This window comes from Pseudopodoces humilis, chromosome 24, assembly GCF_049639895.1.
Source record: "Pseudopodoces humilis isolate 2021_Gansu_Grassland_sample_001 chromosome 24, ASM4963989v1, whole genome shotgun sequence".
Classification (NCBI taxonomy): Eukaryota; Metazoa; Chordata; class Aves; order Passeriformes; family Paridae; genus Pseudopodoces; species Pseudopodoces humilis.
In genome coordinates this window covers 6880674-6905028 of record NC_142223.1, presented here as the reverse complement: position 1 = coordinate 6905028, position 24355 = coordinate 6880674, and the positions used below count along the sequence as shown (strand labels likewise).

At 53.7% G+C, this 24355-nt stretch overlaps 1 protein-coding gene across 2 annotated transcripts; it reads right to left on the bottom strand.

The window, feature by feature from the left end:
• Positions 1-221: 221 nt before the first annotated feature.
• H6PD (hexose-6-phosphate dehydrogenase/glucose 1-dehydrogenase) lies at positions 222-11287 on the bottom strand. Of its 2 annotated transcripts, none has more exons than XM_088066625.1 (7): positions 11269-11287; positions 10091-10203; positions 8685-8829; positions 6847-7505; positions 5629-5746; positions 3845-4114; positions 222-3148 (listed from the first exon to the last, which is right to left on the bottom strand). In XM_088066625.1, exons 4-7 carry the CDS (start codon positions 7471-7473, stop codon positions 1791-1793), a joined length of 2373 nt encoding a protein of 790 aa, XP_087922751.1. In that variant the 5' UTR covers positions 7474-7505; positions 8685-8829; positions 10091-10203; positions 11269-11287; the 3' UTR covers positions 222-1790. The 2 variants fall into 2 exon arrangements, with proteins under 2 accessions (XP_087922751.1, XP_005530508.2); XM_005530451.3 differs by lacking the exon at positions 11269-11287 and adding an exon at positions 10286-10471.
• Positions 11288-24355: the final 13068 nt, after the last annotated feature.

Here is a 24355-nt window from a genome sequence, read left to right as displayed (position 1 = left end):
ATCTTCTCACCTTAAAAGGGCTTTGGCTGCTCCTTGTTTTGAAGTCCGGGCCTTGTCTGGATGAGACACCAAAAAACCAATCAAGAGTCAGAGTAAACATTCAATACTGCAGCCACAATGTCCACTTTGCAACAACTGAAACCTAGAACTTCACTCACCAGGAGGACAGCGAAAGACCACCTGTCTCTGGAAGAAACTCAAAGACACTTCTTGTTAAAAACTATTTTTTATAAATATAATTCTTCATTCATTAAACAACATGAAAAGAATCATAAAACTTTACTCATGGGGAAAAAAAAAGATTTTACAATTTCATTTATAAAAGTTGAAGTGAAAAATGAGTTATTTCCAGTGTTAGTTTTCTGTAAAACACATAAATAATCACACCATTGAATTGTAGGAATGCACTTGACATGAAAAAAATTCATAAAAATTGGTATCAATAATCACTTATGGGAGAAACAGACTGTAAGAAGTTACTCCATGGAGCTGCCTTTGCAAAGAAAGGTTAATACAAGCTCTCAAGTAGGTGCACACCTTCTATTAATAACTTTCACAAAATAAAAATAGCCCTGCTTCCTTGGCCTACAGCCCAGTGGATTGCTACCATTCCTCCTCATCGGATTTGTTGCTCCTTTAACCCTTCTTCCCATCCAGTCTCTCCAGTCATAAATCTTGTATATTCAAAAAGATTTGGTTTTCATTTAGCAAATGCTAAGTATTAAAGAGTTTAACAGGAATTGTCTGTGTGAAAAAAATAAAAATACAAATCTCCCAAACAACCCAGACAGCTCCATTCACCAAAGGAAAACATGTGGAAACTTTTAATGGATTTTAATAAAACCTAGGAGAATTTTTGGGTGACCCACTAGATAGACACTTTACAAATAAACCCTATTTTCTGCTGCAAAGAACAGTAGTTCCCTGGGAAAAAAACCCTATGTGCTTATTTAAAAGTGCAAATAAACCTCTATTTATTTCAAGAGGTTCCAGCCACGTATTACCAAGCAAGAGTGCAAAAATAAGCAAACTCCAATGCTACAGCCACCTGTCAGACAGGAATAAACTCCATTATTCATAACAATATAGTTACTCTCTCATAGGTCAGCTTTTCACTAAAACTTGTTCCCTCAAACCAAATACGAAAGAACTGGAATGAAGTTAACATGGACATTTTTGTTTAAAAAGTAAAGATTTCTCTGCTAGCTAAACCCAACAATTCCTGTGAGCACCAAGCTTTTCCCTCAGTAATTATTGCAGTGCTGGCAAACGACAGCTCTGTGAGCTGCCCCACTCCTCTGCACATCCATGTGCACACAACCTTCACTGCACTGAGCAACAGCCCCGGCCCAGCCACACTGAGCAGGGCAGGGGATGAACGTGTTGTTACTGTCTTTTAGCCTGAGAATTACATACCATTTAAAAGAATTTGGCTGGCAGTTGATTTAAGGAGTCTCCCGTAGTGCCCCTGAGGTAGTTACATGCCGATAAGCACAAAGGCCTGACAGGGAAACTGAGGCACTTCAAGGTGAGGTCACTTGTCCAAAGTGTCAGTCAGAAGCCAGAGCAGAGCCAGAAATGCTGCCCTGGGCTCTTGGCTCCTCCTGAGCTCTGGACACTGAGCCCAGCTCTCTCCAGGCTCAAATGTCAGAGGAGCTGCAGGCCACGGATCTCCCAGAGGGCTGGAGGTGCCGGGGATGAAGCTGCCGCCGGCAACAGAGGAACACGGACATGGTGCAGGAAAATCCGGGCTGTAAAGGCCACGCAGACAAGGGAGGAGGGACACTGCATCAGCCCAGCAGAGCTTCATAATCCACGTACCACACCAGCTGGCCAGAGCTGGGGCTGACACCCGAGATCGGCCACTTCCTGGGCTCGCGGCCCACTCTGCTGAGCAGGGTGGTGATGTCGTGCTTGCCCTTGCCCAAAACCAGGACAAACACCTGCCTGGCCCTGTTGATGAGGGGCAGGCTGAGGCTCATCCTCTGGTGAGGCTTGACAGGGCTCTCAGTCAGCACCACGGTGGGAGCCCCTTCCAGGCCGTTTTCGGAGCGGGGGAAGAGCGAGGCCGTGTGCCCGTCCGTGCCCACCCCCAGCAGCACCAGGTCGAAGCTGGCGTTGGCCACCAGGGCCACGATGTCCTTGGCGTAGAGCTCGGCGCCGCCGTCCTCCTCCACGCAGAGGCGCTGGTTGAGGTGCACGGGCATGGGGTGGATGTTGAAGTAGGGCAGCCTGACGTGCTGCAGGAGGTGCCTGTGCAGCCCCAGGAAGTTGGACTCGCCGTCGGTCAGGGGCACGCAGCGCTCGTCCACCAGCCACACGTGGGTGTGCCGCCAGGGGAAGCCCAAGTGGTGCCTGGCCAGGCGCTGGAACAGCCCCGTGGGGCTGGAGCCGCCCGACAGGGCCAGGTGGAACTGCCCGCAGCGAGCCACGCTCCTCACCGCTGCCTCCTCCATGTCGGACGCCAGCTGGGAAATCAGGTCCTCGGCCCACGCCGACACCAGGGGACTGTGCCGGAATTTGGACTGGGTTGCCCTGAAATCACTTGGCATCTGCCCGCTGGGGGTCAGCAGCTGCGCTGGCTCTGCCAGGGTGAACGCCACTCCCCCACCCAGCATTTCAAAGTCCAGGAGCTGCTGGTTCTCCACGCCCCCGGGGTAGAGGCGCGGGGGCTGGCGGGCGGTGCTGTCCAGCAGAGGTGTCCAGAAGGCCCAGGAGGCCAGCAGGTTCTCTGTGGTGATGAAGAAATCCTTCCTGCCGTGGTAGATGTTGGAGATGAGGACAGAATATGCATCTCTCTCTTTCACAGGGCTGTAGGTGTAGAAATCAGACAGCGGCTGCCCAAAGATGTGCAGGTCTGACCGAACCTCTGCTTCTTTCCAGCTGTGTTTGGGCATGACAGGCTGGAAGAGGTTCCTGCTCACCAGCACTGCAGGGGTGTTGAGTGCGCCGTGCCCGAAGTAGAAGATGATCTGCTTGGGTTTACACTGGCTGTGCCCTGAGTCCCTCAGGGTGCCACTCTGAGTGCAGTAGGCCCTGTTCTTGAAGAGGACACGGGCGTAACCCACCCGCTCGTCCAGAGCCTTCCCGGAGGTGAGGAGGAACGGGACCCCTTCCCAGCGCAGGCTGTCGCTGTGGATCAGCACACCTGCAACAACAGACCCCACCCCACAGCTGAACTGCAGGCACTCCAGGGCATCTCCTTCACCTGCCCATTACTCTCCCTCCTCAGCTCTTCTGGTAGCCACTGCGTCTTTAGCTCCACATTCAGCCCTTGCAGGACTCCACCGCCCACCCAGGACTCGATGATCTCTACAGTCCCTTCCCACCCAGGTCATTCTGTGATTCTCACTCTCTCCAGCTCCCCTGCTGTGGTCCCTCCCAGCTATCCCACTTGTTCAGCCTCCTTTCATCTTGCAGGAAACCAGTTTCTGAGCACGAACATCATTTAGACAATTCTCTTCATGTTCACAGCATGGCTAGAGATGGCCTTGTGGTTCACCCATCACAGAGAACAAAGCTTTACCCCTCAGCTGCAGAGAGCAACTCTACTTTATGAAAAGGCAAAAGAGTTTACAGGCCACTTCTAAAAACAGTGCAGAGATTTTATAAGAATGGGCCTTAGTTCTTCCTCTTCCCATTCCCTGGATCATTGGTTAACTGCCACGACAAGAGTGTTCTCTTGTCCAGCTCCCAGTTCCCACGTCAGTGGATGCCTGGACACATCCCTGAGTCAGCAGTGAGCTCTAGAGCCACGGAGCTGGTAGTGCATGCAAGGGTTCACATCTCCTGCTCCCCTCAGCTCTGACTGCTCCCCTTGCCAGGGCTCAACCCAAACTCTCACCTGCAAAGGTTGGTGTGGTGCTGACGTAGCCCTCTGCCTCCTGCAGCTCCTCCTGCACCTGGCTGTTGTAGGCCTGGTACTGCCCCAGCACGGCACTGCTCCTCTCCAGGCCCCACAGGGACTGCAACGCCTGCAGCTTGTGCTGCACCACGTCCTGGGCACTGCTGACGTTGGCAGGGAGCTCCATGATGAGGAACATGAGGGCCTCGGTGAGGTGGTTCTGCAGCACGTCCCGGATCACCCCGTACTGCTCGTAGAAGCTGGTGCGGCCTGGGCACAGCGAGGAGGCAAAATGCTGCTCAGGTGAGCAGTTCCCTTCTCTGTACCACACTGTGGGTGCCAGGGAGAGCAAAGCTCCAAGCTCCTCTCCTCACCCAGCAATTAACCTGAAGCAATCAAGCTCAGGGAAGCTGTGGATGTCCTGTCACTGGATGTGTTCAAGGTCTGGTTGGACAGAGCTTTGGACAACCTGTCCTAGTGAAAGTTGTCACTGCTGTAGCAGGACTAGATGGTTTTCCTGTCCTCAGAAGGCTCTGGCTGAGCCATGCCCTTGGGAGACAAAACTTTGTGCACAGAGCCACGCTCCCCTTTCCCTGCTTGGCTTCTCATGCAGGTGGGAGCAGTGGGAGAAGGCCAGTGCACTTCTGGAGTGACTCAAGGCTGTGTGTCACCAGCAGCAGGCTGCATCATGACACAGGCTTCCCCTACTGACTGAGAATTTATGTCCCCCGCTCTAATCCAAAGGCACACGCAGTAATGGAATCAGTGCTGCAGACTTGCTGGGAGCCAGGCTGCCAGCTGAAGCTGCACAGGGCAAAAAAGACATCAAATGATGAATTACAAAGTTGTTGAGAGAGGAGAGGGCACAGGGAGCGGCTGGGGCTGTGTGCAGACAGCGCCGTTCTCCCTGGATCTCTCTGCAGTGCATCCCTCTCCCACAAAGAGGCTCAGGTGAGCTCTGGGCTGCCAAACCAAAGATTACCACTCCAAGTTTGATAAAATTGCATTAACTGAGTCTGTGGTGGCTGAGGGAGGGAGGCAGAGGTAAAGTGAGAGGGAAGCAATCCAGATGGTGCAGGAGCCAGGGCACCTGCCGTGCCCAGAAGTGCTGTGGGTGGCAGCCCCGCCCAGGAGCTTTGTGCTGAGCACTGCAGAGGGGATGCTGCAGCATTGCAGGGAGGCAGTGCAGCCGTGTCCTTCAGCAGGAGACCCACGCTCTGGGCTGGGACTGTCCCTCTGCAGTGCTCTTCCTACTACAGAGAGGCGGGGAAAGAAGCAGGCAGAGAAAGCCAGACTGACCCAGGGGCCAGAAACATCCAGGCAGGATGCACAGCAGCTCCCAAAGAACAGCACAAAGGCACACTCGGGGTGAGCCTGGTGTCTGACAGGACAGCAGCTCAAAAGGGTTGGTACAACTGCACATCACTGCTGCACTGAGCCGAAGTGGCCTTAGACTGCATCAGATCCAAATCTAGTGCTGTTTACCAAGAATTGGGATAGAAAGGTCAGCAATGCCCCCAGAGCTCTGCAGCAGAAGGTGGGGGGTTCTGCTCCTGCTCCCAGATGAATTGCAAATGGATTTTTTTCTTAGAGGCAGAAACACTGGAAGTGAGTCAGTTTCCAGCACAGGAAGTGTAGGATAGTCCCTCTGTTTGCAGGGAGCAACACACCATTCACCTGTTCCTTTTTTATTTCAGTACCAGCCCCACCTCAAGGGCCACCTCCCCATTATTAATGAACCTGTCACTTCTCACTCACTCACCCTGCACACTCGTCTCACCAACCTTTAGCATCCACAGTCTCCTTCAAGACAACCTCCACTCTTTCCACGTGATGTCGGTTCCAAATCGGGTCCAGAAACTGTCGGTTCTGATCCCGAAAAGGCAGGATATGGGCCACAGCCTGGGAAGGGAAAAATTCAAAGACCCAATAAAAGCTCAGTGGATTCCCACAGTGCCTCTGCCTCAGTGTCCCATCCAGCAGACAGGCAGCAGAGCAGAGAGGAGGAAAGCAGCAGGAGAGCCTGCAGGGATGCACAGCAGGGTCACCAGTGACTGTCCAGAGCAGACATTAAAGGTCTTTTCGAGGCATTTTGAGGTTTCATGTGAAAAGGCTAAACTACAAACTGCAGAGCACTCAATTTATATCTGTCAGAGGACAAAGGGCTGAGTCAGACCATCCTGGGACTAATATAAGGTTCTAAAGTGCTGAAATAAATCAGTTCTGATGCTTACACCACTAAAGCCATCTGTTCTTTTGGGGAGACAAACCCCCAAAAACAAAACAGAAGAAATCCCCGCTCTTAGTAGAGATGCTGACCCGGCCACATTGCCATGGCTGGAACAGGCTGCTTTTAAAGTGTGGCATCACATTCCTGAGAAAGAAGGATGGGATGTCCTTGAACACATTTCCTCTGGGACAGTGCAGCTCCACATCCTGAGCTGTACCTGCAGCAGACAATCCTTCCAGCCCAGAGTGCAGCACAGGGCAGCAAGAAACCCTCCCCTAAGCATCCCACAGAACTGACATCACATCAGCTCCTTATCATATCAAATGAAGGAGTGCTTCCAGAAGCCATGGCTAAGCAGAGAGGCCTGTGTGTAATGAGATGTGGAGCTGGGGGAGGACAGGTGCTACTTACTCAGCGAAACCAAAGCCCTGACCTTGGGGAGGAGGCCAGAGGAGTTCTGCAGCTCTGCTCCAGGCACACAGAGCCCAGCCCTACAGCCCAGCCCTGCTCTGCAGAATGGACTCTCAGCACTCCAACAGGAGGAAGCCCTGCTCTGGTCTGCATGTTCCCTCTGCTCTCCCAGAGGATGGACAGCAGCACAGGACAGAGAAACAGGACGGGATTCCAGGAGAAAATGGAGGCTCTGGATCACAATGAGAGGCTCTGCACAGATTTGGGAGGGGAACAATGCTCTCATCAGATACAGAACTGACCACCAAGAGTCTCCCAGGCACAGAGCCCCTCAGCCTGGCAGGGGCTGTGCACTGCTCACCTGCTTGCCCAGATAATGGTCCACCCTGTACATCTCCTCCTCCCTGAAGAAGCCTGCCAGCTCTGCAGCCAGCTGCTGGGCCGACTCCAGGTCGTGGCCAAAGGGCTTCTCCAGCACCACGCGCAGCCAGGCTCCGGCAGGGGGGCGGCAGCTGCTGTTGATGTGCCGGGCGATCTCCGTGTAGGCAAACGGTGGCACCGAGAAGTAGAAGATCCTCCCAGCCTCCTTCAGCCCCTCCTGGTGCAGCAGGGTCTCGATCTCTCTGCTCAGAGCTGTGTAGTTTTCAGCTGTCTTTAGCTGGTGGTACTGGCTCAGCTTCAGGAACTGGTCCTTGAGCACTGCACACCTGTTGGGAGCCTCGTCGGGGGGACAGGACAGCTTCTTCAGCACGTCAAACATCAGCCTCTGCCCTGGTTCCAGAGCTGCCAGGGCAGCCCCGTGGAATGTGAAGCTGTGGCCACTGCTCACTTGGTCCATGTAGAGCTGGAATAGACCCTGCCACAAGTACTTCTTGGCCAAATCACCTGTGGCTCCCAGCAGGACCACAGAGATGTGGCCCTGGGATGCTCCAGCTGGGGATGGGAAGGCTCCCACGAACAACACCGTGCACAGGATCCTTCCCAGCATCTTCTAGGGGAGAAGAGGCAGAGCCACGAACACTAGAAGTCAGGAATAAAACCCCAAATCAATCCATGTTGTAGCACTGCAAAACACAGTACAAGATACCTGCTTTCCCCAGAAGAGCCAAGGGCTTCTGCCTGAACCCTCCACCCAACAGTCTCTCCCCCCCTCCATGATCTGAATCAAGGCAGTAATTTGGGTTCTTGACAAACCTGCAGCCTCCTTCTGCACACCAGAAGTGGAAGGCAGTGTGTGCTGAAGGTCTTTGGGCAGCATGTGCCCTGTTCCCACAGCTGAGGGGGTGTCAGTGCCTTTGCACAAGGAACCTGAAACCCATTTTCATCCAAATCTCAGAGCTGGCCACAAAGGAACACACATGCCTGCACACTGAGCACACGTGCCTGCACACTGAATCCTGCTTCCAACGCCCTGTTTGGGACTTTGCTCAAACAGTGCTGGGCTGTCTTGGCATGGCTTCATGTCAATATTGTCAGAGCAGCTCGGGGACAAACACGACCACTGGCAGTCCCAGGCTCCTCTTCTTTCACTTAATGGCTCCTGTGCACCACCAACAAACTGGGTTCTAATGGCTGCTGGGAGACTGGTGTGACAGAACAGCTCTGAAGAAGTTTAGTCCTCAGACTGATGTGAGTCTAGCTGCTGCCTCATGGTGGCTGTGCCTGTGGCTAGGTGACAGCCTGGGGTTTGTGTTCTGCCTCCTGCAACCTCTGCCACTGAAGGGCAGATCCTATTCTGACCTTCTCCACGCAGTGCTCACTCAAATTATTGCAGCCAGGCCAAAAAGTCCCTTTGCTCACACTTATTTATTCAAAATAAAGCTGTTTTTAAGAGAAAAGACACATTTAGCACTTCTACTGAGAAACACAGCAATGACTTTGCATCTCAAGAAATGTAATGTCACTAAAGAGAAGTTTAGTCACTCCTGTATGGGTGACTAATCCACTGTGCTGCTCTTGTTACATCAGGTATTATTTCAGCACCTCTCACACTGGCCATCTCCTTCCTTTAATTTCATTTTCTGAAGCTGTGTTTAGTTGAGCCTTCACAGCACACAATGCTATTCTTTAAAAACTTTGAGCTCTGGTCAGTAAATTATTATAACTAAATAATTACAAGGAACATCTGGATTATCTCTCCCTGTCTGCAGCTTGAACTGCTCTGTTGCAATCTTGTGTTTCTCTCTCCAGCAGACTCACCTGTAACACGGGAGCTTTAGAGAACACGGTGGCAAAAGCAGCTGGGAATTTTTCTCCTGCACAGCCTCTCCCAGTGTAGCTCTCGCTCCTGTGACTCTGATCAGTGCTCGGGCGTGCAGGACAGATAAGGCAGGTTGTTCCCTTCCTGGAAAACCAGAGGAAAGACCCAATTACAACAGAGAAAAAAACGAAAGTGCCTGAGCCAGCAATGTCCCAGCACATCCCTGTTTGCAGTCCTGCCCCACTGGCTGTGCTGAAGCCTTTGGCTGCTGTTTGTGAACAGATAAAACACGGGCATGTGTGGTAATTCCTGCTCCCAGACAAGCTGTAATGTAGTCTGTAAGTTCAACCCCTCTCCCCAGCTCTCTGTTGTGGCTGTCTCCCCTCCCTCCCTTCTTTCCTCGCAGTTTGAGCTCCACGGACTCACTGAAGGACTCCAGCCAGCAACACTGGCAGTTGCAAAGAGCCTGCAGAATAAATGATTATCTGGTTTCCCTTCCCCTGCTGTGGGGTTATAACGCAGATGACAAAGTTTTTCAGTGCAATAAAAGGGTATTTACACTTCTTAAGCAACCTTTGTTCCAGGAACCAGAGGTACTGACACACTGCCCGCTGCAGCCTGGCAGCCCCTGCTGTGCTGCAGCCAAGGAGCAAGTGCCCAGTGAGGAGTGGGAAGGGTCTGGGTGGGCCAGGCTGCTCCAGAGCCATGGAAAAGAGGGAATTAGCCAGGGAACTTCCTGGCAGATTCAGCCACAGTCATGTGTATTCCCAAACCAACAGAAAGCCAGTTTCACAACCCTCCCAATTGCAAAATATTGAGCTACACTGCACAGAATAAGCTCAGTAAACCCAGCAGTGTTTGCTTACTGCTTTCATATCAGCTAATCAACAGTGCTCACATTAAAAAATAACACCCCAAAAATCCCCCAGCCAACCAGAACAAAGTTCCTCAGTCAGGCTTCAGGAAAAGACTCCTGGGCCTGATCCACATGAAACACGTAAGAGCGTGGCCCAGCAGTCAGGCTGTGCATTCCCTCCCAGAGCCACTGGAGCTCCTGTTCCACAGGAGCTCATTTCAGGTCTTTATGGAAAAAATGCAAAAGGTATTTTTTGTTACCGTTGTAACCCCACTGAAAATTAATTACCAGATGCACAGCAAAAAGAGCCGGACTTTGATGATCCTTGTAGGGCCCTTCCAGCTGAGGATACTCTATGATTCTGTGATAAATGCAGCATGGCCTGGGGTTCCCACAGGGCTCTGCACAGGTAACACTCGAAGGAAAGGGCTCTGAGATTCTCTGAGAACTGGGGAAACCCTACTGCTCTTCTGTACTTGTAAACATCAGGGCAGGAATGAGCTCACCATCAGCTTCTGGAAAAGTTCAATGCTTAATGAGGAGACTCACATTAAAAGCAAGCTGAGAAGCGCATGAATTCGTGTTTGGCCCTTCTGGCTCTGACTCAGCCTCACTCCGTGTGCTCTAACCCCAGCATCGTGACAGCAGCCGTTCCCAAATCCCTGGAAAAGCAGGACAGGAGACCATGAGAAAACCACCCGAGTGCGTGGGCAGCGCACAGAATCCTGTAGGGGATGAGCCCACCTGGGACAGGGATGAGCTCACGGGTGACAGCGGCTGTCGCAGCCCCCGGGCACCGAGAGGGACCGGCCCCCGGCGCTGGAGCTCCCCCGGCCCCGGGAAGTCCGGGCCGGGCTGGGCTGCAGCGGCTGCGGACCCTGCGGGCTGAGAGGGCAGCGGGGCCGGGCCGGGGCTGCACCGCGCTCCCGCCGCCCCGAACACCTCGGGCCGTGCGTCCCCCTCGCCAGGGGCCGGGAAACATCGTCCCTCCATCCCCCCATTCCCCCGTCCCTCCATCCTCCCATTCCCCCGTCCCTCCATCCTCCCATTCCCCCGTCCCTCCATCATCCCCCGTCCTTCCTTTCCTCCGTCCTTCCTTTCCTCCATCCCCCCATTCCCCCGTCCCTCCATCCCCCGTCCTTCCTTTCCTCCGCCCTTCCATCCCCCGTCCCTCCCGCGGCCACGCGCGGAGCCCCGGCCGCCCACGCGGTGCCGGAGCGGGGAGGCCGGAGCGCGGTGGCGCAGGGCAGCGCAGAGCGGGGCCCGGGCTGACCCCGGCTCCCCTCACGGTCCGAGCCGATCCCTCCCGGTCCGAGCTGATCCTTCCCGGTCCCAGCTCATCCCTCCCAGCCCGGGCTGACCCCCGGCTCCCCTCCCGGTCCGAGCTGATCCCTCCCGGTCCGAGCTGACCCCTCCCCGGTCCGTGCTGACCCCCGGGCCCGGGCTGACCCCTCGTGACCCCCGGGTCCCCTCACGGTCCGAGCTGACCCCTCCTGGCCCGGGCTGACCGCGGCTCCCCTCCCGGTCCGAGCCGATCCCTCCCGGTCCGTGCTGACCCCCGGCTCCCCTCACGGTCCGAGCTGATCCCTCCCGGTCCGAGCTGACCCCCCCCGGGTCCGTGCTGACCCCCGGGCCCGGGCTGACCCCTCCTGACCCCTCCTGACCCCCGGCTCCCCTCCCGGTCCGAGCTGACCGGTCCCGGCCCGGCCCCGCCGCCCCCCGCTCACCTCCCGCCCACCGCACGGCGCCGGCGCCGGCGGGCCCGACACAGCGCCCCGCCCGCGCCGCCCGTCCCGCCCAGACTCTGTGGTTGGCGGCAGCTCGCGCCCGGCGCCGGCGCTCGGGAGGGAGGAAAAATCGGCAGGGCTGAGGGGCTCCGGGGACACGGAATCACCCCGGGGGGACACGGACCCCGCCCGGTCCCCGCCCAGCACCGGCGCTGGGAATGCGCCTGGACACCAGGAATGCACCTGGACACCGGGAATGCGCCTGGAGCCTGCGCTCGCACGCCTGGGGATGCAGCAGGATGGGGGTGCGGTGCGCTCTCCTTTCGGGAATTTGGGCTGGAAATGTTCGGAACGCACCACTACAGCAAAAGCTTGACCGAAACGAGGGCTGAGGTAACCTTCAAGGCCGCGTTTGATGTTGGCACGAACAACCCGGCCGAGTGGAAGGGGTGGGTTGGAATAAGATGAGCTTTAAGCAACCCTCCAACCCAAACCAGTCCTTGAGTCTGTGATTCGTGCTAAAAGAAAACGCATCTGCTTTCCCCAGCTGACTGGCTGGTCTAATTTTATACCTATATGTGTAGGTATATTTGTCTACAGCCCTTGCTTTGTGTCCTGAAATGACTCTGGCATCCCCCTCCTAACCTCACATGTGCCTCCACAACTGCAGTCCTGTGTTTTCTACACAAGGAATTACCTCGTGAACCTCCTGGGGTGGGTCTCAGATCAGGCTGACAGCGCTTTCAGGCACATCAGTTTTTGGGAGGGCAGGTGGAGCGATCAGAGGCAGGACAGGTGTCTTTGCAGATCTGTGGCAGCAGCAGGAGCTGCACAGCAGCCCCGCACTGTAAAACAGCTGTACCTGCGTTCCAGAATGGAGACTGACACATCCCACGGCCCTTCCTGCTGCCTTTCTCACTCCAGGGTTTCCAATTATTTCATACAAGATATTCTTTACCAGCCCTGATTTCAGGTGGGGAAAAGGATCCACGGTGGCAGAACCTGGCTCAGAGCTGGGGCAGCTTCCCGCTCCGGCTGGGAGCTGAGAGAGGAAAAGAGAGGAAATGATCCCAACAGCGAGCCTTGCCTTGTGTTTGAGAGAGGTACAGCCACAGAGAGAGCAATCTGCTCTGGAGGAGCTGTCCCTGCCACGGCAGAGGTTGGAGCCAGGTGATCTTCAAGGTCCTTCCTATCCCAGACCATTCTGTGCTTCTGTGACAGAACTTTGAATTTTATTCACGATGTAATTCCTCGATTCTGTAACTTCCACTGATCTGTGTGAGGGTCCCCGTGGGGCACTGCAGGGTGACACCCGGGAGCACCGGGGATGCTCTGCAGGAGCAGGGATGTGCACTTGGGAGGAGAGGGACTGAGCAGCGAGCCCTGACCGTGATTTGTGACCCCGGCCGTGCTGCTGAAACCCAGGGAGGATTCAGCACAGGCACGGCCCAAATGGTGCTGCTGAACTGGGCCAGGGGAAAGAACTCATCTGGAATGGCCAGCTGGACAGATAGCACAGGCCTGGGGACCCCCTCTTTGGTCCTCCAGGCCTGGGGACCCCCCCTTTGCCTCTCCAGGCCTGGGGACCCTCTTTATCCCTCCAGGCCTGGGGACCCCCCCTTTACCCCTCTAGACCTGGGGACCCCCCTTTACCTCTCCAGGCCTGGGGACCCCCCCTTCTCCCCTCTAGACCCGGGGACCCCCCTTTACCCCTCCAGGTGTGGGGACCTCCCTTTACCCCTCCAGGTGTGGGGACCCCCCTTTTCCCCTCTAGGCCCGGGGACCCCCCTTTACCCCTCCAGGCCCAGGGATCCCCTTTTCCCCTCCAGGTGTGACAGCACCACTCTGCACACCGAGCCAGCAGCTCAGTGCTGTGTCCCACAGCCCGTGTTTAACCCGTTAATTCCCCTGGCAAAGCTCAGCTCTGTTTGGGTACAGCAGGCTGGGCCAGGAGTCCCCTGCTGCAATCTGTGCTCTGCTCTGGAAGAAAAAGGGGGTTTGCCACCTACTTTAGCAGAAATCATTGAAGAGCAGATCTCCCTGCTGCGTATTTCTGGCATATGGAATAAGATGAACAGCTGAGGCCTGGTCACTTAAGCTTGTTGTTATTATAGACAGAGCTAGAAGTTGAGAGTAGTAGCAGTTGTTTAACATCTTCTGTCTAGAGACCATGTTTTCAGCTAGTTATGTGATGCCAAACTTTAAATATTGAGGCTGAAATTGTAGGGGTGGTTCGCTTTATGCAGTAATTTTTTTTGAAATCTGAAAAAAAAAAATAGTGCAGCTATTTCTGAGCTGAAGGTCAGAAGATAAAATAGGTTTTTTGACCACGTTAAAAATATCCCAGCTGTTTCATTAAGGACCTCTAACATCTCATAATTTGGGGCAAGTAAGATTTTGTGAGGATGATGGTTTGGATCAGATTGTGCTTTTGTCAAAGCCTTTTCAGACTTCCTCAGCTGTGTGTGCCTTTAAGGGAAAAAGGTCCAGCGTGACAGATGAGACATGTGATGGCAATAGAGGAATAAAAGGCAGCTAGCAAGGAAAGGGACATTAAGGAGACAGATGTTCTACAAGCAAATAAAAAGCTCTATAGGAAAAAGAGCTGTTCTGGGTGGTGTTTAAGGGTGGTGTTTCAGAGGAGGAAGCATTAAGCTGGAAAGAGCAGTTTACCAGTTCAGAGCCTCTGTAAACCCGGGCCAGAGGCTGTGTTTTGGCATTGCAATGGAAATCCGTCCCACAGCGAGGGGTCCTTTGTTTAGGAGTGGGGAAAACAATGTAAAAAAGGGAGTTTGCTGCAGTGGGACTTTGTTGCCCTTTGGTGTTGCAGCTCCAGAGCAGACTCGAGGTGTGGAGAGGTGACACCGAGCTGGGGTGGGGCTTGCACTGCTCTGAACAGGCAAGGGGAACTTCAGCACGGCAAGATTTTGGTGAGGTAACCTTAGAGGAAACTTGCCTGGTAGCTGCCAAATTTATCAGCCTCTGCCAAGGCATTTACTGCCAATGAGCTGTAGATGTGGCTGTAAATGACAGAGCAGTTTCTGGGGATGCTTCTGTGTTGTGCTGGGAGCCTGTGTGGTGCTGCAGAGCTGCTGGAGCTGGGTCAGGGGCTGTGCTGGGGGATGAGCTGCCAGCAAAGCTCTCCAGGTCCAGCCTATCAAGTTCACATGGCTTGGAGTGAGGCCCTTAACTTCTGCTGTGAAGCAATAAAGAACAGCTGTACAGCAGCTGGGGTTCTTAGGAAATAAAATGACTGTCTTGTGGCTTCTTGAAAGCCAGACTGTAGAAATGATAACAGCAGCTCCCAAAGCGGTGTGGGGGAGAATAAGAGGGGCTTTGTTATGGCTGCTGGGGCAAGTGAAGGAGTTACCTGCTGAATGAGTTGTGGAGCGGGTTTGTGGTTAGCTGTGCTCGGCCTGACAGAGAGGAATCTCCAGTCCAGCTTAAGAAGTTCAGATTTAAATACTTTGGCCTGTTTGGTATTGACCAGTGCCACTTCTGTGCATCCAGACTAGGTTTAGAGGCTGGAAAGCTGCTCCACGCAGGAGCAGCATTCCCCAGACCCCCCTGCCCTGGTGCTCTGCCCCACCAGCTCAGCTCTTCAAGAGCTCAGCATCAAAGTACGGCTGAGACACTCTGAGGTGAGCAGGCATTGGAGTAATGCTGCCTCTTAACAGCTCCTGTTTCTATTGTTTGTTGGCTTTCCCCTCTAGGCTGTGGCTTTCAAATGACAGAACCCTTGTCCAGGGAATGCCGCTGGGTGTGCAGCTGGAGCGGGGATGAGCACAGCTGCCCTGGTGAGGACGGCATTGCTGCTCCTTCCAGCCCCTCTCTGCTGCTTCCCCAGCCACTGACGGGACTGAAACACTCGGTGCCTGCAGCAGAGCCCTGTCCCTGGGAGCAGGGGAGCCCTGCTGCAACGGGGCTGCAACGGGGCTGCAACGGGGCTGCAACGGGGCTGCAACGGGGCTGCAACAGGGCTGCACTGGGGCTGTGCTGGGGCTGTGCTGGGGCTGCACTGGGGCTGTGCTGGGGCTGCACTGGGGCTGCACTGGGGCTGTGCTGGGGCTGTGCTGGGGCTGCACTGGGGCTGCACTGGGGCTGCACTGGGGCACCCTGCAGCACCCAGGGGGCTGCTGAAAACTCCATAACAGCAGGGGCAGGGGGAAAGGAGCTGGGGGTGGGGAGGAGGAGAGCTCATCCTCACCAAGAACTGATCAATCGAGTGAGCTGTGCCTGCATTCTGCCTCCTGCTCTAAGGAAGTGATGCTCTCATCGGCTTGATCAGCAGATTAAAGATTGAGTGCTGGCATCTTCCCCAGGTATTCCTGCACTGGGACAAGCTGCCTTCTGTCTCCTCCTTGGTCTTGGACTCAATGAGGATGAAAATGGAGGTTATAGGCTAAATGTGCTGTTTCTTCATTGTAAAATGGGGAAACATGAGGTTCCTCTTGTGCATGGGGGCAGAGCACGTCAGGCTCTGCTGAGCCAAAGATGTTCCTGTGCCTCCTGAGGGCTCCTGGTGCATTAACCAAAAGGGTGACTTGTACCTGTCCCAACAGAAAAAACAAGCACAAAGCAGTGACTGATTCCCGTTGTTGTAGACATAAATATGGGCTGAACTCTGTCTGCTCAAGGAGCAAAGGTGGCTCACGGCTGAAGGGGCTGCCTGCTCTGCCTGTGGTCTTAGGAAAAAACATCCTGGTGTTCTCTGAACTGCCCTCAGTGTGGTCCAGACTGCTTCAGAGCTTCAGCAGCTTTGGCTCTGTACCATGATCTGTCCATTCTCTTCAGAGAGAAGCCCAAGGTGGGTACCTGCTGTTGCTGCCTGGCTGCCACTGACAGCTTCTGACAGAAATTACTTTTCTTGGTTTGTGACGTAAGAGGCAGACACGAGACAGGCATGGAGGAAATGCTGTCATCATTAACTGAAGCTTCCCCAAATGTGCTTGACTGGAGTTTAATGGTTACTATGTCTTAGATAAATATTGATTGGTGAAGGGTGACACCCTGAACCTCTGGACTTCATAACGGGCATGGTTGTGCTGGTTATCCTGACCTGTACTGCAGCAGAGCAGGGCTGCACTGCATGACAGGGCTGGTCAGCCCAGCCTGCTGCACTCAGAGCACAAATGCAGCTGTGGAAAGTCAGGTTTTCTCTGAGCATCTGACAGCTGAATGGGAAGGCAAAGTTGAGAAGACATCCCTCTGTTCTTATCTCTATGTCCTATTAAGATTAGACTCACCGATAAAGCCTAAAACCAAAATCCTTCGTAGTAACATCCTCGTTCTCCTCCAGCAAAGTGAAATGCACCAAAATGCATGAGCATGTTACTATAAATGGCCTGTGGTGCAGCAGGGAATTGGTGCAGAGTTTGGGATGGTGTGTGTTGTGCAGTGCATTCCTGGCACCCTGCACACAGCCCGGGCTCTGCACTGCTGCTGCTCCTCATCCTGCCTGCTGCAGATGAGCTCTGCTTCTGCTTCCTGGCCTCCACGGCCTGAAACACTGTGGAGCACTTCATTAAATCAGTGCTTCCTAAGCCTTGGCAAAGCTAGGTAACCTTTCAGTGAGATGTTTTTGCCATTTGGGGGAATCTCTCCTTGCTGCTGGCTCCAGCACGCTTCCAGGTGGGGTGGGCTGGGAATGTCCTGCTGGGAATGCTCGCAGCCATGCAGGAGCTGCAGCAGGGCAGGGCTGCTAGCAGGGCATGAGGAACTAGAAACACAAGGCTGAGTAGCCAGAGTGCTCTGCTGGGGTGGTGGAGAACCAGGATTATTGAACGTGTTACCTTAAGCAACAGGTATAAAGAAATAAAAGCAGATCCAGACCTCTGCAGAGGGGGATGAGGGCAGGGCTGGGTGCAGACCTGAATCCCCATCTCCCCAGGCAAAGGATGGGCATCCTGTGCATTGGGCTGTGCAGCTGATGGGTGCAAGTGGTCCAGTCAAAAAACTAATCTCCAAATGGAAAAGCAATGACGGTGAAAGGGAAGAAAAGGCTCCAGGGCAGCGCCAGGACTCTCTCAGATGCAGATAATCAGCAGATCTGAAAACTTGATCTAAAAGCTTTCAAGGAGGGTAGCAAAAGGCAGTAATAAATTGAGATTGACCCTGAGGTGCACTCGGTGTTTTGCTGTGATGATTGGAGTGTGTAGATGAAAAATTAACTTGTTTCAAAATTATCCCTTCACAACTGTTGGTTCCAGAGCGAGCGCGTTGCAGAGTTCTTACCCAAATATTTTAAATGCTCTGTGCCCCTGGAAATGTCCTTCAATAACCTTGAGCTTAAAGTGGTTCCACCTGCCTCAGTCTCACTGAAGACCAGAACAAGAGGACCAGGAATGCCTGTGCTTGGTAATTCCAGGATCAGAGTCAAGTGGACACTTCCATGGAACAGCAGATGGACTGGTGCCTGTTGTCTCTGTTTCTGCCATGGAATGGGCTGAATGCCCCCTGGAATGCGGGGTCTGCACAGCATCACTGCTGCAGCCTCCGGGGCCTGAATCAATGGAATAGCTGGGGATGAACTGCACATTTTGTCAAACCATAAGGGGCAGGAATTAAATTTCACAGGGCAGAAAGCATTTCTAGGCCTGACCCGGTTTAAACCAATGTAGTTTCACTGAAGTTAGTGACTGGTCATTGGATGAAGTGTTGCGCTGTTCTGTGTATCAGGAAAAAAAATGTCAAGCACTTGGGGGATGTGGGAGCTTTTTGTTTGGGGTGTTTGTTTTATTTTGTTCAAATTTATTATTTATACTTGCAGCTTCTGTCTGAATTCTTGATGTGAGTAAGACCTCTTGCAATGCCGTGGATGACGAGATTTCCCCTGTTCTTTCTGTCACCCCCTGTCCTCAGTGGCGCGATTAAAGAGCGCATTCCCTGCACCGCACACCGGAGCACACACTGCTGACTCCCGACTGACTTCCAGCCTGCTCCCCAAATTGAGACCAGCTCAGCTGGGAGCAGAGTGCATTTGAGAGACTCCTGCAGATGTCTGCTGTTTGCTTTTCGTTTTTGCTCTTGGGAGAGCAACATTGCCAGGTGAGAAACCCCGGCAGCAGCCAAAGGTCTGAGTCCCCACCTTGTTGGGAAATCCGGCTGCACAGGGAGCCGGCGTTTGAGACCCAATCCTATAGGGTCTGGGTTCTTGCAGTGTCAGGGATTTAAGACTTTTTAACTCCCCCTCCCCCGTTTTTTTCCCTCGCCTGTCTGAGCAGCTCCGGGCTCTCCCGGCATCACTTCAGTGCAAGCACCCGTGTGCCAGCACTTCTGCCAGCTCCTGCCTCCTCCCCGAGAAGCGGCTGCAACTTTTGCTGCTCCACACAACGCCGAGTCCCCGGGAAGGCAGAGCTCCTCACAGTGGATTTGGGGTAAGAAGAGACAACTTGGGAGGGAGAGAAGGTTTCCTAACCCGGTTTAATGGAAGCTCTTTCCTTTGCATGCTCTTTTAGGAAGGGAGGTATTTTAAAGAGGCTGCAGTCCTTCCTCCTGCAGGGCTGTCTTTTATGATTGATAAAAGCTTCAGAAGTGCAACTTCTGCTGTGTCTTGCTAATTAAACTTCATCCAGTCCGTTTCCTTTCTGCCTTTTAAATTCTCCTTAGGACCATTATGGGGGAAGCTGAATCAGTGAAGGCTGTTTGGGTTTTTTTGTGGTGGTTTTTTTTTTTTTTTCATTCTGCTTTTTTAAAACAAGCCGGCAAAACCAGATAAAAGAATAATAATAGAAATAAACCCCCTCAGAAGCAAACCGAGCAGAGGACTAGCGAGGAGCCGTGGTTTTGCGTGCTGCCTGGCGGGCAGGTGCAGGTGCAGGGATTTTCCTGCTGGTGCAGTTGTGCTGCAGTCCGAGCCCCGCGCTGCCTGCGGAGCTTTGCAGGAGCCGCTGCTGCAGCGCTGGGCTCGGGGCAGCTCCCGCAGCACTGTCCCCGTGTCCCCCTGTCCCTGCTGTCCCCGTGTCCCCCTGTCCCTGCTGTCCCCGTGTCCTTCTGTCCCTGCTGTCCCCCTGTCCCTGTGTCCTTCTGTCCCTGCTGTCCCCCTGTCCCCGTGTCCCTCTGTCCCCCTGTCCCTGCTGTCTCCGTGTCCCCCTGTCCCCCTGTCCCTGCTGTCCCCGTGTCCCTGCTGTCTCCGTGTCCCCCTGTCCCCTCCATGTCCCTTTGTCCCTGCTGTCCCCCTGTCCCCGTGTCCCTCTGTCCCCCTGTCCCCTCCATGTCCCACTGTCCCCTCCATGTCCCTCTGTCCCTGCTGTCCCCCTGTCCCCCTGTCCCCTCCATGTCCCCCTGTCCCCTCCATGTCCCGCTGTCCCCTCCGTGTCCCGCTGTCCCCTCCGTGTCCCGCTGTCCGTCTGTCCCTCCCGCAGCGGGGCGCGGGGGATGCGGCGCTGCCGCTTTAAGAGCGCGGAGCTGCCCGAGCTCTCTCCTCCGGGGGATCTGCAGAGCAGCATCCTCGGCCAGGGATTCCCCCTGCCGAGCCCGAGCCACCCGCTCCCACCCCGCATTTCCAGGCAATGAATTCAAAAGCTGCTTTGGAACGTCCGGGCTCGGAGCTCGGCCCCGCAGCCTCCCCAAAACGCGTGTCCTTGTACCTGCGGAGCCGAGCAAGCGCTGGCCGAACGCGAGAAAAGCGCTCCCGTCACCTCCGGCCGCTGCTGCCTTCCTGCAGTCGTCAAAAGTTCAATTTGCATGGCAATGTGTCAGCACAGCCTCTTACTGCAGAAGTTGAACTTGCGTTTTCCGGAGGCATGTGCGGTCTGATTTATTAATGGCGCAAGGACTGGTTGGTTTATTTTAACTATAAAGTAAAAAAAAATTCACTTTGACATAAATATCTGCTAGCAACTTGCGTTTTCCTAGTGTAAAAATATCTATTAATTGAAATGCGGCTTCTTAGCAATTCCAGCATCTTGGGATCTGTGTGGGGCAAGGGGAAAAATGCAGTTTGAGCAATTACCAATTCTGTTGCAATAGCAGTGAAGTCAGCTGTGCTGAAATCCCCGCAGATCTGGGTTTGATATTCCGTGGCTGGGGGAGGCTGCTCAGCAGTCAGAGCCTCGCTGCAGCCTGCAGCTGATGCTGGATGACATTAGCAGCATCTGAAATGACTCAATATTTGACTTCCCTACTTCAGAGATGTCTCCTGACACCAGGAAGGGTGTTCTGGTCCCTGCTGGGGCTGAGGCAATTACTGGTGTCTGCCGCTGTGTTTGAGAGTAGTAGTGCATGTTTACACTGATTAGAGCTGGAGTTGGGGTGGGCTTTTATCGGGTGCTTGCACAAGGACTAACAGAAGTCACTCAGATGTGTAGGAAAGGTGAGTGTTATCCCTGGCACAGAGGAGCTGGGACTCAAGTGTGATCTCTCAAGGTCACACGGTGCCAGCTGATGGCAGAGACAAGCCCTCAGCTCCCAGCTGTTCCTCTAAATTCAATGAAACTTTCAGATGTTCCTTCAGAGATGTCTCTGGCCCTAAGTCACGGGGGCACAAGGGGAGTCAGATGTAAGGCAAAACCTTGAATTCTGTGTGATTGAATGCAGCCTTTATGCAGCACATTCACACCCTGTTACTTCTGTTCCTTACATCATCATCTTAATGAGCAAGGAGACTCAAACTCATTTATACAGTACTTATGCATCAGTTGGTGGCATTCATGGAGAGCTCTCTAACTGCTAGGACAGGAACAAAGTAAAAGTAACCAAGTTAAGAGTGTAAATCACCGAGGGGCAGCGAGTGCTCCAGGCTGCTCCTGCATCTGGCTGTTGTGGAAAGGTTCTCAGCATAAACAAGCATCAGTCTCTGCCTTTAGGATAAACCACACAGCTGTAAAACTGAACAGCACAGACTCCCCAAAGGTGCTGAAAGGGGGGAGCTGCTCCATTCCCTGGAGTTCTGCTCTCCAGAAGTGGGCAGAGAACCTCTCGAGAGGGCTCTCCTCATGTCTCCCCACAAAGCTGGTGTGATGACTGTCCAGCAGAGGGGAAATAACAATGATTGTAGGGGGTAAAAATCAAAGAACTCCGTGTCTCAGATAGAAGCCCCTGTATTGGAGTGTCTCTGGCCTGGTAATGAGGTGATGTGGAATTGTGCCCTGCTGCTGTAGGGAAGTTCATGGCAAAGACCCTTTGGTGCTGAGCAGAGGCAGGAGGAGTCCCAAAGATGAAATAACAGCAGAGCGCAAAGGGGAGGGAGGATACACTTCATGTTATTTCTCCTCTTACATCCTCTGCTGCTCCAGCAGTTCTTGCTCTGCACAGCTGGGAAGGCACCCTCAGCACACATTAAATCTTAACAGGAATCCACAGCACCTCCAGTGCCACCTTAAACTCCTGTGCTGTGCCTGCAGCAGCCCCTGACAGATCCCCAGGCAGTGTGAACAGACCCTCAGCCAGGTGCTGAAGGGCTGAGGTTCGGTGCCTCTGACACCTGGGCTGTGCTGTGCCTGATGAAAGGCCGTGTTTCAGCTGATTTCTTCCTTTAATGCCAGTCTCTGATCTGAAAGCAGTGATCTTTTCCTGGCTGCCATAGTGAATTTTAGAGTGAGTTTTAGCATTTTGGACTGCCTGGGGTATTCACTCTTGCTGGAGTCTTTTATTTTAATAGGAGTAAAGTGTCTTGAGAAAGTAGTGGCTTTCTAAAATGTGAGGATGTTTATTCCTAGTGCAGATGAGCTTGCACACAGAGATGCCATCTGAAATCCTCCGCTTACAGCCACACTGCTACCAGAGCCTCAGATGACTCTGCTTCACCACATGATTAAGGAGTGGGACTTTAATTGTGGTTTGCTTGTTGCTTCTTGACTTTTCAGTTCTGTTTCCAGGGGCTGGTACAGAAATGTTTTTGAAGGACTGGGTCAAGTGACAACATGTATTTTTGGAGAAGGTCACGGATCCTGTGCCTGGTGCCCCACTGCAAAGGGCAGAGAGCCATTAAATATCTGGGTGTATTTGTTTTAACTCCTTGGTGCTGCTCAGGCAGAGGCAGAGCAGGCTCTGTGCTCAGCTGCAGGGATGGAGCTCCTTTCCAGGCTAATTTGTGCTCCTTATTCCCTCCCCTAATTTACGACAGACTCTGTGGGTATTGAGCAGCACTGCAGCAAACCCACGTGCTCCAAGTTTCTTTCTTCCAAGAGCTCTGGTGTTATCCTGAGTGAAGAAACACAGAAGTGATGTGAGGAAGGGTCCTCTGTCCAAAGTGGAATTTAAGAACTGCTGCTGGGCCCCAGTGGAGGGTCAGTGGCAATGCCTGTCCCTGTGAGGGACTGGGAAGATGAACTTTCCCTTTCTCATTAATGTAAAGCAGCTTTGCCCACTTTCCTGCAGACCTGGAACTCTCAGGTTGGGGCAAGGAGAGAAGCTGCTTCTTCCAAAAGCTCTGCAGCTTCTTCCAGTTGGCTTTTCCTGCAGAGCTGGGGTGATCAGGAGTGCAGGGGGTGGGGGAGTTTCTTGCCTCAGTCCTGTGCAGTGATGCACCAATGCATTAAAACCCCTCACCACCTGCTGGAAATTGCTTTCTGCCCACCCCTGGCTGACACGTGAACACAAGAATTCCCATGTGCTGGGAATCTTAATGTTTCCTTCTCCTACCTCTGTGCCTGGCTATAAATGTCCTTAAGATGTAATTTTTCCAGCCCAGCCTTCAGAATTTCTAATTATGCCGGGAGAGCTGAGCTGCAGTGGGGCTGCCCTTGTGCCTTTCCCTGCTTCCCAGACAACTGAGCTTTGGAGAAGGGACAGTCCCTGCTGCTGAGCGAGGGAGAACTAAAATCTGGCAAATCTAAATGAGTTTTCATTTGCGTCAATATTCTGCAGCAAATAACTTTGCACATTTGTAAACAGAGGGCAAACTTGACACATTTTAAGAGCTTGCTTGGGATGAATTGGAAGTACTCTGCTCTTGTGTGAAAGAACAAAATTCAGTGAGGGATGTGCTTACTGAAGATGCCTTTCACTTGGTTTAGCAACAGAAGTCAAATCCCGTGGAAACAAAATAAGGTCCATGCCCTAGAAAGCTCACAGACAAGAGCTTATTCAAGAAAAGAGTGGAAATGGCCTTGAACTGTCTGTTGACCTTGAGTTGTTGGTGAAATTTTTGGTTTTAAAACCTTGGTGGATTGTAAGTGAGCGTCAGCAGAAGCCCTTTGCCAGTGCTGTGGTTCAGAAAGGCTTGGCTGGGTGGGCACCATGTGATGAGAGAAGGGGAAGGGCTGTGGTGACCCCTTTCCCACTCTGAAGGTCACTGTCAGCAGAGCAGGGAGCAGGTTGGTGGCTGAGGTCACCCCTCAGGTGCTGTGTTTGGGCTCCCAGGCTCTGGAATGTCTCTTGTCCCAGGGGACAGCGGAGCTGCCTTTGCACAGTAAAGAACATTTCTCTTGGCAGCAGTTGGTGTGCCAATGCAGCGGCGCTGCCATGGCAGAGCGTGTGACTTCACCTTGCAGGGTTTGGAGGTGTTTGACAGCGCTGCTGTGCCTCAGAGAGCACCCCCTGACCTGCTCCAGCCAAGCAGGGGCCTCCAGTAAAGCTCCTGGGGCTGCAGGGCAGGAGAAAGCAGACACTGAAGGCTTGGGAGCAGCCCGGGTTCTGCAGGTGCATGATGGCAGCAGTGGCTGCAGTCCTGAGGAGCCAGAGCTGGGGCTGAGCAGCGCTCCTGCAGCCTGGAGACGCAGTTCCTGCAGCCTGGCAGCCCAGAGATGCAGTTCCTGCAGCCCAGAGATGCAGTTCCTGCAGCCCAGAGATGCATTTCCTGCAGCCTGGCAGCCCAGAGATGCAGTTCCTGCAGTCCAGAGATGCAGTTCCTGCAGCCCAGAGATGCATTTCCTGCAGCCTGGCAGCCCAGAGATGCAGTTCCTGCAGCCCAGAGATGCATTTCCTGCAGCCTGGCAGCCCAGAGATGCAGTTCCTGCAGCCCAGAGATGCAGTTCCTGCAGCCTGGCAGCCCAGAGATGCAGTTCCTGCAGCCCAGAGATGCAGTTCCTGCAGCGTGGCAGGCCGGAGTGCTCGGGCACAGGTGCTCTGCAGAGGGGCTGTGGCTCGGAGCAGGAGCTGCTCCAGGGTTCAGGGCAGAGCAGGGATGGGCAGAGCAGAGCAGGGC

Excerpts from the sequence above, each read along its gene's own strand:
- H6PD (XM_088066625.1), bottom strand. The coding sequence starts at position 7,473 with ATGCTGGGAAGGATCCTGTGCACGGTGTTGTTCGTGGGAGCCTTCCCA. Across the intron at positions 5,747-6,846 it reads ACCATTATCTGGGCAAGCAG|GCTGTGGCCCATATCCTGCC; the intron begins GTGAGCAGTGCA and ends TTCCCTTCCCAG. Across the intron at positions 3,149-3,844 it reads CACCACACCAACCTTTGCAG|GTGTGCTGATCCACAGCGAC; the intron begins GTGAGAGTTTGG and ends CTGTTGTTGCAG.